Below are 15,959 nucleotides of genomic sequence, written 5' to 3'. Positions count from 1 at the left end.
TGATATTATTTTCAATGTTTTCATTGTTTTTTTTTGGTCATTATAAATCATTAAAATATCAGAGTTGGTCCAAATGTTTTTCGCCACTAACATTTATGTTGTTAGAAATGATGATGAGTTTGCACTTTATTTTACATAATGTTGTTCTTCGGCTTATCAATATTGTTATCATTATCATCATCATTATTGACACCATTTTCGATTTCTATTGACATTCATTTTACATTGGAATTTACATCATTATTATCATTTCTAAATCAATGATTGTTCATCGAGTATTGTTATACGATGACAACAAATACAACGACGTTTTGAATTTTTTTTTTTTTATTATAAATTTCAATCATAAATCAGGATTTGCGCAAATGTCGATCATATTTCGTTTTTTTTTCTTGATCTTGTCTTCTATCTGTAATAATTGTACACACACAAACAAACGATCAGAAGATTATTCATTCATATATTATTGTTGTTATTATTCTTATTCTATTGCTATCGTTACTTGTAATCCGTTTTTTTCTGTTGTTTCTGTTATTGTTGTTGCTGTCGTTGTTGTTGTTGTTGTCATATAAAATTGAATACGAAATTAATTCTTGATGATGATGACAACGATGACGATGATGATGAAAATAAAATTAAAGTTTTCAACAGAAAAAAAAACGAAATTATAAATGAAAAAAATAAAATAAAATAAAATGCCAAATTCAAAAAAAAACAAAATCATCATGACCATTATTTGATACACACATCAATTCCAGTTCTTATTTTTCGTTTTTGTTCTTTGTTTCCGTTTTTTGTTGTTGTTGTCGTTGTTGTCAACGACGACAATGTTGGAATAATAAAAATGGTGAAATACACAAAGAAAACGAATTGTTCAACAACAATCGATTCAATTCGATTAGATTCATTCATCTTAATTTTCTTTTCGTTTTTTTTTCGGGGCACTTTCGACATTTGTGTTTGATCAGAGTACGTTATATATTTTTTTTCACTTTTCTCTCCAATAATTAAAATTTCGTTTTTTTTTACTGAATGTCGCTTGTTTTTTCGTCAGCATATAATGAATTGTCTTTTTGTATTGTAAAATGAAAATACACGAGGGCCATATTGTTTTGTTTTGTTTTTTGTTTTGTTCATGGACAACACGACGATGTTGTCAAAAACACATTCTTCACATACACACCGATACTCGATATATGAGATGACAATACTACAAATCAAAAAATGGAACAGCAGTTTTTTTCATTGTTGTTCTTTTTTTTTGTTTTTCGATATGAAAAAAAAATTCTGGACGGAATTTTTTTTTGTTGTTCACAATAGAATTCATGATGACAAATAATAATAAATACCACTCCACATCACCAACAAAAACAAAATGGTTGAATTCAAATTATTTTTGTTTTTGTCCCAACAATTTGGAATGAACAAGTCGATTGATCATTGGGAATGACCTTTGTACAGAATTTTTTTTTTGGACCAACAGATTCACATATGGATTTTATCATCATCATCATCATTATAATCAATGATTCTTTTATTTCTAAATGAAACGAAAAACTTTCAAACAAATAAATAGTGTTGAATAATGTGTTGGTCGATGTTTGTATCCTAGCAATAATCAATCAATTTTCGACATTTTTTTCTTGTCGAATTTTAAATCCATCATTATTAGTTTATAATAAAATATCACTTTACAGAATCCATCAGTATACATTTATTATGTAACAATTGATTGATTTGGGCAAACATGTCAAATTTTTTTTTTGTTGGCTACACTTGGCTGACTTGATCTTCATTTTTTCCATGCGTGTATATTCTGTAATTGCCATAAAAAGGATCTTTTACTTTCATGTTAATCCATTGACAACACTTTGGAATAATGTGTTGCTGTGGATTCAGATTTTAATTTAAATGTTGTGTAATATATGATGTTTTTGGAGACAGTTAGAATAGGAAAAAAATGACAAATTTGTTTGACATACAAAAATTGTAAAAGTTTTCTTAACAATCTTTAATGTCTTTTTTTTGTATGATATAGAATCGACCACGAATTACCAAGTTTTTCTTATTATTCAATCAATCACAAAAAAATTATTTACTTTAAATAAATGGATGGATGGAAAAAAGTTTAAATCTGTTTAGAAATCGTTTCATTTCGATTCTAGCATTCTATTCTATAATCAGTATAAGAAGTTTGTTATCAATAATGTTTGTATATATATGTTTATTTGTCATTTGTTTTTATATATTCCCATTTTTATAAGTATCTCTAATGAGCTTTTTTTGTTGTTGATGTTGGAATTCATTTTTTCCCTCATCCACTTTCGTTACGACCTTCAACAGATTTATTATCGTTTGCTTTTCCATGAATTTTTCTTTTCGTTTTTGGCCTAGGAAATTTGATAATAATAGCTTAACGTTAACCGTACAAACACACATTGCAATTAGATTACTTGACGATCGACAAACTAATAAGGACCTGTGTAGTTTTCGAAAATTTCCTGAACTTGATGTTTTTATTACTATATATATTTGTATAAGAGGCCAATCATTTTCATCATCAAGAATTGAATTTCATTTTCAATCACATTTTTTTGGGATTTTCATTTTTCTTTCCTTCATAGTTCTGATTATATATAATCTACAATACAGTAATGCAAAAGAGAGGAAAAAATTTTTACAAACTTTGATTCTACATTCCCAAAATTCGTTTATTCGTTTTTTTTCATTTCAAATTCTGTTCTGGATTTACAGAAGTCTATTCCGAGCAAAAGAAGAAATTCATAACCAAAAAAAAAAAAAAAAAAAAATAACGGCAATTACCGTCATTATAGACCGAAATACACAATTTATTTAGCTTTTATAATCATAATAATAATAAAATCCATATACGAATATGTAATAACTGAATGTGGTCCAAAAATGAAATCATTTTTTATTCTTTCGCTGAATTCCCATCATCATTCCAAGATCTATATATATGGATAGAGAGAAAAAAATGTGATTATTATGTACATTACAGTTTTCATTATAAGGTTTGATAATTATCATTTTCATCAACGTCATCATCATCATTTGGGTGACGATAATCGTTTTTTTTCTATTTGCTTCTCTTTTTTTTCCAACCAGAATGGAAAAATAACCGAATAATCGTTTGGTTTTTTTTTGGAACATTTATTTGTTCATGTACCGTATATGATGATAATTATCATTTGCAATGATCATTTGCTACCACCACTGCTACTGATGTTATAAGCTATTTTCATAATTTTTATTTTCATCAACTTTTGTATATGTTTGCTTGCCGGCTGAATCTATATATATTTATTATTTATTATGTTGGTTGTTTTTTTTGCTGCATGAACATTCGACGGATGTGAATAAATATGATTTTATTTTTTAAATTTTTCTCATAACGATTGATTGAATCAAACGGAAATTTCAATCTACTTTTTTTGTATCGACCTTATTTCTATAAAGTCATTCACAATGATAATGATGATGTTGATGAGAATCGGATTGGGCGAACCCAAAAAAGCCAATCGATCTTTCTATTGCCTTATCTATCTATAGTTTTATTATTATTGTTATTATCATTATTTTTTCATCAAAGCTTCTGTTGTTTTGTTGTGTTTAGATCAAATCGACCAAATCGAATACAAGATCTTTCCTTTTTCTTTTCATTTTTTTTGTGGTTTCGTTGCTAGGCCACATTTTTTTTGAATCTTTTGTATGTGCGTGTATAGGTTTTGTCCATTTTTTCCGGGAGATTTCAACACATAAGGGAATAAAAAAAAAAGAATGAATAATGATAATCATATATATGGTCGAAATATCTCGATCCTCCTTTTGCTTCTAGAAAATGTCTTTGATCCGCCTTTGATTCTGGTTTGGTGGTTTTATTTAGTTCGATTTTCACTGATGGCTGTTGAAATTTTTTATTTCCTATTGAACGTTTTTTTTCGTTTTAAGATAATTTTCTTTATATTCCAATATCCATATACATTTCTTTATCTTTTATTCTTCCTATACACTGAATGTGTGGATGCTGATAATATGGGGTGAAAAATGATTTATCGTTTTGTATAAATCACATCTATCAATATATGTGGAATGTTCTTGATTCCATATTTTTTTTGGTTCATTTTCAAATCCAGTTTCCCTAAGTCTTTCTAACATCAATGGAAGGAATAGTGTAACTATAGTACACAAAAAAAAATTTTTTTTTTAAATTTACGACCTACCGGTGATTTACATTTATTTCTGTCGATTTCGTTGTTGATGGTTAGAATTCATTGGAAAGAATCGAAAAAAAATTATAATTCCTTGTTTGCATACACACAAAGTCATTGAGTGACTGTTATTGAGGTCATTCTTTTCTTCCATTGTTAAACGATATACATTTTTCTGTGAGAATATCGTTGACTGAGATACCATCACATTCTGGTATTGTTTTTGTTTTTATTTTTAAAAATATCGTTGATCGTTATTTCAATGCAAAATTTATTTTCATTTTTTTTTCATCTCATTCGATATAGTTTAAAATTGTCCACATTGACTATGAATTTTTTTTTTCTTGTTGTTGTTGTACATTTTATTGAAAAAAACTAGCCTTTATAATAATGTCATGATGTGCCCTATAGGGAAATCCATTAAATACCCGTATTATAATGATAGCAATGTTAAAAAAAATCGATAGATCGTTTGCCAAAAAAAAAATTCTTTCTCTTGTTGGTTTTCAGGATATTCGATTTTTAAGCTTGATTCTCATGTATATATGATTAAAAAAAAACAAGATTCATGATGCTCGTTTTAACCGAATCAATTTTTTTCGTCATTCATCTTTTTCTTTCCTTTTCACTACTCTTTCTCATCATCATCATTGTTGCTCTGGTTTTGGCTTCATACGAAATCAATAATAATACGATTCTTTCATTCATTCAACATTAGATAGGCATTTAACTTCAAGGAGAAATTTACTAGTGAAAGAGAAACGAAATTCTTTTTTTTTCGCACTGAATCCATAATATGGATTTGTTTAAGGTTTTGTTCATCTGTTCTATTTGACTTCAATGGCAAAATATGATGTGCGTATGTTTAGGAAGGGTGAAAAATTTCAACATTAAAAAAAATTGAAAAAGATAGGATTTTTTTTATAATGCAATTTTTAATCACACCCATCTAAAAATTGCCTGTTTTCGACACATGCACACGATTTTCAATTCACGTCTAATATTTTCCATTTTGAATTTTTTTTTCCACTGTCTCTCTTTCTCGTTCATGTTTGATGTCATAATACTTTTTTTTCATTGAATTTTTTTTTCTTTCTATCATTTCTCTTTATTAGGTTGGATTTACAAAAGAGATTAATCTCACCCGTGTGTGTGTGTGTGTGTCACTCGTATGTTGAATGAAATGAATCTATAGATATTCTTGTTTGAATTTCAAAAGTCTACACAGAATATTCTAGATCTTTGTTTGTTCTTGTCTTGTCTTGTCTTTTCTTAAGCTCTTTTGAAGAAACTGAAGTCCCTTGACGAATTATGGTGTTCTTTGTTGAAATTTTTTTTTGTTTTGTTTTCGTTCTTAATCTTGAACCAGCCATGACGAGAAAATAAGCCTGAAAAATGGTTTTGAAAAAATTTCAATATATGCCAAGAGAAAAATTGTCTGAAATTTTAAATGAAATTTTTTTCTCCATTGCAAGTGTTACTGTCGATTCTTTTGTCCTTGAATCGGTCGTTTGTCGAAATAATATCCTATCGATCCGATTAATTCACATTAAAGTAGATTCAATAGCTCCATATTCGTGGCTTAACATGATGATGATGGTGGTGGTGGTGGTGGTGGTGATGGGAATGAGGGTCATCATCATTATCAAAACTGATGATACCGACATGTTATTTTATAACAATGCCAGTCTAAGCTCGAAATAAACGAAATATTTTATTACATAATGATGACTCCAGAAACATTTTACAAAAAGTTCAATGCAAAAACGAACTGAACAGAAATTATGGTCGCTCTAACGACGATTCTATTTTATAAAATAAGCTTAAAGTTATTTTTCTATATGAAAAAGAATGAAATAAAGTTTATTGCCATTTCTAGTGGTTGATGATTTCAAATCTAGGTTTTTTTCATTTAAATTGTTTTTCTTATTACTATTCTTTTCAGGCATTGTTTTCTCGTTCTACGTTCGGAGATTTTTGATAAATGTAGAAAGAGCAAGTAATAAAGAATTTGTACTTAACAAAAAAATCCAAGAAATTGATCATGATGGCCAATTTGTTCGGTAGGGTTCAGCATTTTTATTGAAAACAAAAAGAATTTTAAAGAAAAATATGAAAAAAGTTTCAATTCTCAAATAATCTCTTTACTACAGCAGGATTTGTAACTTTTTTTCTCATTAATTCAAAAATATTTTCCTAAATTTCTCTCTCTCTCGCTCTCTGGTTTATAATTGATAGATGCGGTTTGATGCAAATCCTTCTTAGAATTTCAATGTCTAAACTGTTGTATCTTTTATAAAAGTTTTATTCATTTTGATCTCCAAAGATCTGTAGATTGTAGATAATATTTCATTTTTTTTCATGAAAAATCTAATTATTGATAATGGCAACAACTATTTATCTGAAATCAGTGGCATTGATATGATATTATTAAAAAAAATTGGCAACAAATCATTTCATTCTCTGGGGCTGCAAACCAAACCAAAAAAAAAAGTTTCTGACAACAAACAGCGACAGGACAAACTTTTTTCCTACAAACACGCGCCTTTTAACGACAATGATCAAACACAAACATCTCTTGTTATCGTTCATTTTTGTTGTCAATTTATTATTATAATAAAAATGTTTCAAATTTTCTTTCTATTTTCATGAAACATCTGCTACAACGAGAAAAAAAAAATATTATTTTTTTTCTATTATAAAAACCAACATTATTATTGGATTCAGAAATTTTGTCATAACGATTTTTAGTGACAATGTGTATGTTGTGTTTGTATTTTCATTCGTAAATAATTTATATATTTGTTCAACATTAGAAAATGAATTTGATAATATATAAAACAAAAAATTCAAAAAAATAAAAAAAATATCGCCATCTATTGTTAATGTTTGTAAATGATTCCTTGTGAACATTTTCGAAATAATTTACCAATTTTATTTGCCAATTCAAGATTACCGGTGGCCAGAATATTACCACCATTTGGATCAAATTTATCACCATGAATATTGAAAACATAACCACCGGCTTCTTTGATTATAATATAACCGGCAACCATATCCCAGATTTTTATTTTAATCATAAACGATGCATCAATACTTCCATCGGCAACCATACACAATGCCATACAACAGGAACCAACACAACGAAACGCTTTGCTTGGCCATATGATTGTATTAAACAGATCTGATGAAAAATTGACTGGAAATTCAGCTGGTGTATAACCGATTGGAATTCCCGTTTGAATCATAGCTTCGGATAATTTCTCGACATTTGATGATACACGAATCGGATAGCCATTACAAAATGCTCCACCGTTTTTGATGGCATGATAAAGTCGTTCTTGTCCAGTACAATAGGTAACTCCCAAAACAATTTCTTGATCAATTGCCAAAGAAATTGAAACACAAGACCAAGGAAATAAATGCGTAAAATTTGTTGTACCATCAATAGGATCGACAATCCAAGTTGGTCTATTGGATTCTAAACAATTCATTTGATTGCCATCTGATTCTTCACCAAGAAAATCATGATCAGGAAAACGATGACGTAATTGAGTGAAAATAAAATTTTCAATTCCAGCATCAGCATCGGTAACCAAATCTTTCATCGATCCAAAATGAATGCCTTTTTCCATCACATCGAATCCATTTGTTTGCCATTGAATTAATTTTTGACCAGCTTGTCTGGCTAAATTAATAGCAAAATCTAAATATTCTTTCAATAAGGATGATGATGATGACATTTCACAATAAAAGCAAACTGAACGAAAAAAAAACGCAAATAAAACTCATATTTCATTGACTTACAATTTTTTATTAAATTATATCTGAAATTAAAATATTTTCTATCATCACATGATATCGAACAACAAAAAAAATTGCGATAAAAATCTACAGCTATTATCGCTACGTTATCGTTGATGATTGTGATTCAATTTTTTTTTATGAATGTAAATCAAATCATTATGAATACCTTTATCATCATTAATACCGTATTTCCTTTTATTGTCGCCTATATAGATAGTTTATTTTAATAGTAATAGATAAATCAACTAGTAGTCCTTGCATTTTGAAATTCATAAACTCATTTCCATCTAGTTACTTTAACTGAATTTCTGGGTTTCAAATTCAAACAATTCAAATGATTTTCAGCGACTAACGCATTTACATAGGAAATCTATAATTCCCCTTAAAAGATGGTAACTATTTTACCGTTAATTAATACCTGATTAGATTAGAATTAGTTCAAACAAATGAACCTTGTTTTCAACTGGTGGTTCTTTCAATATTCGTAATTTGATTGTTTCGGATTTTGAATTTGATTTGGATCATCAACGTTTGGTGGCGCAACATAAAACATCCTTATACCGATAGGATGGACAGACGGACAGCCACACAGAAACAAGCATATATATGTGGCCGTGTACCCCGGTTGTAATAGCTCTCCCGGTTATTCTGTCTGTAATTAGAATGAATGTCCAGCCCCATTGAGTTTCGATCGCAAAGAAATCTCAAATCAAGCCCCTTTATCTCCGCATGGTGGCGTTAGCAGCTTTGGGGTGGTTAAATTCATGGTGGCTGGCTTGTTGGCTGTCTTTATATGCAGTTGCCATTCGCGGTGTGATCGTTGTCCTCCACTGGCTCACCACATTCGCTCCGTGTGTGTGTGTGTGTGTGTGTACGAGTGCATTGTGAGCAGTAATTCTCCCACGTTAACCAGTGGCGGCCATATTGGTGTTTTGTTTATCTAATATTTGGCTCCTCAATAATTGTTCCTTTCGTTTGATGTCCAACATTCACCTGTCCATCTTTACTATCGGATAAGCGTTCCAGAAACTCAGCATCCTTTTAAGTGATGAGTGATAGCGACAACAATAGTGTTGGTGATGATGATCAACAGTACACGGTCATTGATCAATCTTCATATGGCCAAGACAATGATGATCGCGATGGCGATTCCAGACATCACCGAAGAAGTAAGTGTCACTAGATTCCATTGTTCTGATTCTAATTACATGATTCTTTTAAAACAGGCCGACGACGAGAATCTTCGAAAATGAAAAAACATGAACCTATTGATTTGGGTGATGATTCTGATGATGATGACGATAGCTCTATTGCTGGAAATACAGCAGCCGGTCGTTATGAAGAGGACGAAGATTACCACGAACCTGGATCATCTTCAACGAAAAAGAAACGTACGAGTAGTAGTTCAACTCGCACTATGGCCTCCAACAGTAGCACTGGTCATAGTGACAATCGTAAAAAATCAAAAAAATCCAAATCATCCTCATCATCATCTTCATCGTCATCAAAACATCAGCTACAAGATTCAGATAATGAACAATCGATGGCTGCCGAAGATGGTGGCTCAACAACAGCGACTAGCCATGATGATCAACATTCGAACGGGCAAAGATTGCCTCCGTTAAAAATAAAATTATTGCCACCACGAGAAAAATCTAAACGATCCTCGAAGCGAAATAACAGAGATAACGAGGATTCAATTCACTCAGCCAATGATGATGATGATTTTCAAATGGATAGTCACCATTCTACTGGTATCACAAGAAAAAGTTCTAAAAGTTCTGCTCCTGATCTTGAATCATCGACAACATCTAATATACCAACACGCCGTTCAGAACGAATATTTGTTTCTAATGCCAAGAAAGTGGATACCGTTCAAGAATCAACGGGTGATGCAACCGAAGGTGTTGATAGTGGCGCAGGTGATGAATTAGAACCAGATTTCAAAATCGTTCATAAAGATGTCTGCAATTCTTGTAGACAAAGTGGCGAGCTAATTCTTTGCGATTATTGTCCACGAGCATATCATAAAGTTTGTCTCGACGACGATCTAGGTGCAAACGATGAGCTGCCTGATGACTGGTGTTGTCCTCACTGCCAAACTCACGGCAAACCAACTCCTAAAGAATTAAAGCAGCAAGTAGCCGCTATTGTTGCCAAAAAAAAGAAAAAACAAATGTCAGCTGCCGCAAAAAATCAGCAATCAACTTCTCAACAATCATCGACATATCCAAAAGCAACCGGATCCAGTTCCAAAGGAAAAGAAATTGAAAATCGTGACTATTGTGAAATTTGTAATCAATGTGGTGAGCTATTGCTATGTGATACATGTCCACGGGCCTATCATCTCGTTTGTATGGACGAAGATATGAAAAACATACCGGAAGGTCAATGGTCATGTCCATATTGTCAGGAACATGGTGTAGATGCTAGTAATGCCGAGCTTGATGCTTCCACTATCGAAAAGAGTGAAAAGGTTGAAAAGATTGTTTGTAAATCATGTCGGCAAAGTGGTGGTGACATTGTATTCTGTGCTTCTTGTAACACTCGTATCCATATTCAATGTTTGAATCCACCGCTCGACGAAATGCCCGAAGTTTGGCATTGTCTTGCTTGTTCAGTCGAACCATTAAAAGGAAAAGTTCAACGAGTCATCACTTGGCGTTGGAAAAAAATGAATACTGCTAAAGAAGATGAAGTTAATGGCGACCAGAAGACACAAATGTCGGCCGAAGATACAACGAAAAATTTGCTCAAAAATCTTAAAAATCGCAAACCTCGTGAGCGAGAATTTTTTGTCAAATGGAAAGACATGTCCTATTGGCATTGTTCATGGATCGATGAAGCCCAGCTTCAGGTATTTCATTCAAACATGTATCGTTTCTATGCACAGAAAAACGATATGACCAATCCTCCCATGTTCGATGAAGCTGGAATGCTAACGACAAATCTTGCTGAACCGAAATCAATAGACGATCTTGGTAGATCTTCGGCTGAAGAGCAACAACAGAATAAATTGTGCGAAGATAATCCAGCTGCACTTGCTGCTTCTATAGCAAGTAAACATCGTCGCCGTAAACGATGTAGTAATCTACCATCAGAAATAGAAGAGACATACGTTCGATATGGTGTGCGCCCAGAATGGTTACTCATACATCGAATCGTTAATCATCGAAAGAACAGAGGCAAAATTTACTACGTCATCAAATGGCGCGATCTTTCTTACGAAGAAGTTACCGCCGAACCTGAACCAGAAAATTGTGATTTTGAGATACCAGATTATCAGAAAAAAATTGACGAATATTGGAATCTTCGTCGATTGATCGAAGAAGAAACTTCTGTCGATGAAGAGAAGCTACGTAAATCTAAAGATCGCGATGGTGGTGAGAAACACCGAAAAAGAGATAAGCATCATGGCAGTAGTAAAAAATCAAAACTGTTTGGTGCACATCCAAAAACCGATCCTAAAAAGAAATGGGAACAACAACCAGAGTACATTCCTGAGCCGCTTAAATTACATGATTATCAGATGGAAGGCATCAGCTGGCTTAGATATTCATGGTCATCTGGTATTGACACTATATTGGCCGATGAAATGGGTCTAGGTAAAACCATTCAGACCGTTAGCTTCTTATACTCGTTGTACAAAGAGGGCCATTCCCGTGGCCCATTTCTTATCGCTGCTCCATTGTCTACGATAATTAATTGGGAGCGAGAACTCGAAGATTGGGCTCCCGATTTCTATGTGGTAAATTATACTGGTAACAAAGACTCACGTATCATCATACGAGAAAACGAATTAAGTTTCGATGCCGATGTCATACGTTCAGCAACTAAAGCCACTCGTATTCGTAAGCATGTACCTGTCAAATTCCATGTACTGCTCACCTCGTACGAATTGATTAATCTGGATTCTGCTTTACTGGGCTCGATCGATTGGAAAGTGTTGGTTGTTGATGAAGCTCATCGATTAAAGAGTAACCAATCGTTATTCTTTCGTACGCTCAATCAATACAGCGTTGGACATAAGCTTTTGCTTACTGGTACCCCGTTGCAGAATAATCTCGAAGAATTATTTAACCTGTTGAATTTTCTTAGCCCTGATCGATTTAAGTGAGTTTGACAATTTAATATTTAATAATAATGTGATTAATGGACAATTTATTCTTTTCAGTGATATGGATGGCTTTCTCAACGAATTTGCTGACATAGCCAAAGAAGAACAGGTAAAAAAATTACATGAACTACTTGGACCACATTTATTGCGACGATTGAAAGCCGATGTGCTCACCGGTATGCCTTCTAAATCGGAATTTATCGTTCGCGTTGATTTGGCTCCCTTACAAAAGTGAGTGCATATTAATTACTCTCATTTACTACAATCTAATCAATTTTTAACAATTCATTTAGAAAATACTACAAATACATATTAACCAGAAATTTCGATGCATTGAATTCAAAATTTGGTGGTAAACAAGTGTCTCTGCTTAACATTGTTATGGATCTAAAAAAATGTTGCAACCATCCTTATTTGTTTCCTGTCGCGGCTGAAGTAAGTAATGAATATTGTTACTTTTCCTAGTGGCTAATGTTTATTTATTTTAGGAAGCACCGAAAACAAAATTAGGATATTTTGAAGGCAGTGCGTTGGTCAAAGCAAGTGGCAAACTGATTGTTATGCAAAAAATGCTTCGTAAACTAAAAGAGGATGGCCATCGAGTCCTTATATTCTCGCAAATGACTCAAATGTTGGACGTACTTGAAGATTTTCTTGAAGCCGAAGGCTACAAATACGAACGTATCGATGGTGGTGTGACTGGTTCCGTTCGACAGGAAGCCATCGATCGTTTCAACGCTCCAGGTGCTAAGCAATTTGTGTTCCTGTTGTCTACACGTGCCGGTGGCCTCGGTATTAATCTTGCAACTGCAGATACGGTCGTCATCTATGATTCTGATTGGAATCCTCATAACGATATCCAGGCGTTGAGCCGTGCTCATCGTATTGGCCAAACGAACAAAGTAATGATTTATCGATTTGTGACAAGAAATTCGGTCGAAGAACGGATCACACAGGTGGCCAAAAAGAAGATGATGCTTACACATTTGGTTGTACGTCCCGGTCTTGGATCGAACAAATCCAATGCTACCATGTCCAAACAAGAATTGGATGATATACTCAAGTTCGGCACTGAAGAATTGTTTAAAGAAGAAGAGACAAAAGAATCTGAAATGATCCATTACGATGACAAAGCAATCGATGGTCTACTCGATCGGACGCAAGAAGGTATCGAACAAAAAGAAATGTGGGCCAACGAATATCTATCGTCTTTCAAGGTGGCAAACTACGTAACCAAAGAAGCCGAAGAAGTGGAAGAAGAACTAGAAGAAGTGGCTTCATCAAAACAATCCAAAGATGAAGCACAAAATGATCCTCATTACTGGGAAAAGCTATTAGGAGCCCATTATCTTCAGTATCAAGAAAACATTTCGCGTTCATTGGGCAAAGGCAAACGAGTTCGAAAACAAGTCAATTACTTGGATTCTGCTTCCGGACAAAATGATTTCCAGAATCAAGAATCCAGCGAAAGTTCGGACTTTTCAGTTCCTTCTGGTCAGTATTCTTTATTCACACATTTTTTCGATAGATTAATCTTCGTTTTAATTCCATACACTAGCAGATGCAAGTGAGAATGATGAAGATTTTGATGAACGAACAGAAGGTCGAAATCAAAAATTTACTCGATCAAACAAGAATGCACCGGCTAAAGAGAAGATGCCCCCACTATTATCATCGATTGGTCAAAACACTGAAGTATGTTTTGCGCTCTTTTTTCCACCCTTTATTCATTATTACTTTTAAATTTTCTCTAGGTACTCGGTTTCACGCCCAAACATAGAAAAATATTTCTTGATTTGGTCATGCGATTTGGTTTACCCAATCTGGATTACAATCTCACCGATTCACAATTTTTTATCCGTGATTTGAAAAATAAACCCGAAAAGCATTTAAGGGCCTATACATCTCTTTTTATTAACCATCTTTGCGAACCGGGTGACGATCCTACCGCATTGACATTCGAAGATGGTGTGCCCAAAGAAGGCCTGAACGTTAGCCAAGTATTATCACGTATCGGTATTATTTCATTGATTAAACGTAAAGTATACGAATATGAAACAAAAAATGGCTGCATATCGCTGCCAAATCGGCAATCCAAAACAAAGCCCAAACAAGAATCATCACAAACCACAGGCATGGACAGCAATGAACAGAATGCTGATGGCCAGAACCAAGCGAATGGTCAGTCAGCTGACAATCCAACTGATAACGACACGAAATCAGATTTTGATAATAAAATGAATGTAGACGAAACTGCAGTCAAAACTGAGCCAATACCTGATCAAAGCGAAAATAATGCAGTCGAATCAAGGGAAGATGACAAGAATGCACTGGTAAAACAAGAGGAAGATGTTGGTGAAAAAATGGATATTGATCCACAGCCATCAACTGCCGATCAACAATCGAATGCTAATAATAATGATAAGGAAGACGACAATCAAGTAAAAGAAGATAATAGTCAAAATGATGAAGATGATCAGGTTGGACCATTTGAATTCAACATCCAAGATGGCGGTTTCACTGAATTGCATACTTTGTGGTATTTTGAAGAAAAAGAACTGCAAAAACGACGTGAACATGAAATATGGAACCGACGTCATGACTATTGGCTTTTAGCCGGCATTGTCAAACATGGTTATGAACGTTGGCATGATATTACCAATGATGAAGATTTTTCCATCCTCAATGAACCTTTTAAGAATAGCGGTAATATTCGCGATAAATTCATGGAACGTCGTTTGCGACTACTTGAACAGGCATTAGTATTCGAGGAACAGCTCCGTCGTTTTACTCATCTATCTAATCTGGATGTATACATTGCCGCTGTTGAGGAAAAGAAGTTGGAAAAAACCGAAGCTAACGGTCATGATGGAGTAGACAAAAACTCGGTGGATGAACAGAAAGAAACAAAAGAAGATCAGAGATCGGATGATAAAGAAAAAGAAAAGAATGAAGAATCCAGTACCGAAAATGGTGGTCAAAACAAAGAGAATGAACCTTCATTGGAAGCTAAAAACCTTAATCCAATTCTACAACGGGCCAGTAATCAATTGGAAGACCTGTTGATCGATATGAAAAGTGATTGTGCACGAATACCGCAAACAGTTCAACGGATACCATCAATAGCCAATAGGTTACAAATACCTCCTCGTGCAGTACCTAGTAATAGTAGTGGCCAACATCATTCACATCAACCGCAACATACGACAATGTTGGCATCGAATTCATTGCTTTCGTCCAATCATCATCACCATCATCGAATTTGAATGCAAGCCAGATTCTTTATATCTTTATATTCTGATTAGTTTCATTGTAATTTGTACTCTTGTTTCTATCACTTTCGTCTATTTGCTTTAATAAATTGAACCAATTAAATTATTAACCCTTGAATTCAAGATTGTTTAATGAACTAAATGCGATCAATGAAATTGTTAATTAACGTTAAAATTCACTAGAATTTATCAAGTTGCGATATTTTTAAGTTTCTGCATGGCAACTTATTTGACAAATAATAAAGCACATTTATAGATGAATTTATCGGAAATGTTTTCAAACTGGTTTTACAATTACATCATGGTCCCAATTCCTCAGTAAAACTATTCGTCAGCGTAAAATTCTGTGAATACATAGATTTTTTACACATTTCAACCATGGTAACCAGTATCAAGAATGTCGTTTGTCAAATTTGGCCACAATCTATGAAAGAATTATTGTAAACCTATATATGATAGATTAGTTGACATTTCATTTTCAATAGTCATCAACAATTGGTGATTAACTATGCAGTACAGATTCTTTAGATT

At 33.2% G+C, this 15,959-nt stretch overlaps 2 protein-coding genes across 3 annotated transcripts; one reads left to right on the top strand and one right to left on the bottom strand.

Moving 5' to 3' along the window:
* Window positions 1-6,964: 6,964 nt before the first annotated feature.
* LOC124494431 (inositol monophosphatase 1) lies at window positions 6,965-8,014 on the bottom strand. Its single transcript, XM_047057596.2, has one exon. The coding sequence runs from the start codon at window positions 7,973-7,975 to the stop codon at window positions 7,115-7,117; it is 861 nt and encodes a 286-aa protein (XP_046913552.1). The 5' UTR covers window positions 7,976-8,014; the 3' UTR covers window positions 6,965-7,114.
* A 708-nt stretch (window positions 8,015-8,722) lies between these two features.
* LOC124494882 (chromodomain-helicase-DNA-binding protein 4) lies at window positions 8,723-15,546 on the top strand. 2 transcript variants are annotated; one of them, XM_047058158.2, is made up of 7 exons: window positions 8,723-9,208; window positions 9,266-12,152; window positions 12,214-12,387; window positions 12,450-12,591; window positions 12,645-13,650; window positions 13,718-13,851; window positions 13,911-15,546. In XM_047058158.2, the coding sequence occupies exons 1-7, from the start codon at window positions 9,088-9,090 to the stop codon at window positions 15,420-15,422; spliced, it is 5,976 nt and encodes a 1,991-aa protein (XP_046914114.1). In that variant the 5' UTR covers window positions 8,723-9,087; the 3' UTR covers window positions 15,423-15,546. The 2 variants fall into 2 exon arrangements, with proteins under 2 accessions (XP_046914114.1, XP_046914113.1); XM_047058157.2 differs by having other exon boundaries at window positions 13,715-13,851.
* The last annotated feature ends 413 nt before the right edge of the window (window positions 15,547-15,959 follow it).

The sequence above is a fragment of the Dermatophagoides farinae genome, chromosome 3, assembly GCF_024713945.1.
Source record: "Dermatophagoides farinae isolate YC_2012a chromosome 3, ASM2471394v1, whole genome shotgun sequence".
Taxonomy (NCBI): Eukaryota; Metazoa; Arthropoda; class Arachnida; order Sarcoptiformes; family Pyroglyphidae; genus Dermatophagoides; species Dermatophagoides farinae.
Note: the sequence above shows the minus strand (reverse complement) of the source record. Positions and strands in the feature narration are given on the sequence as shown.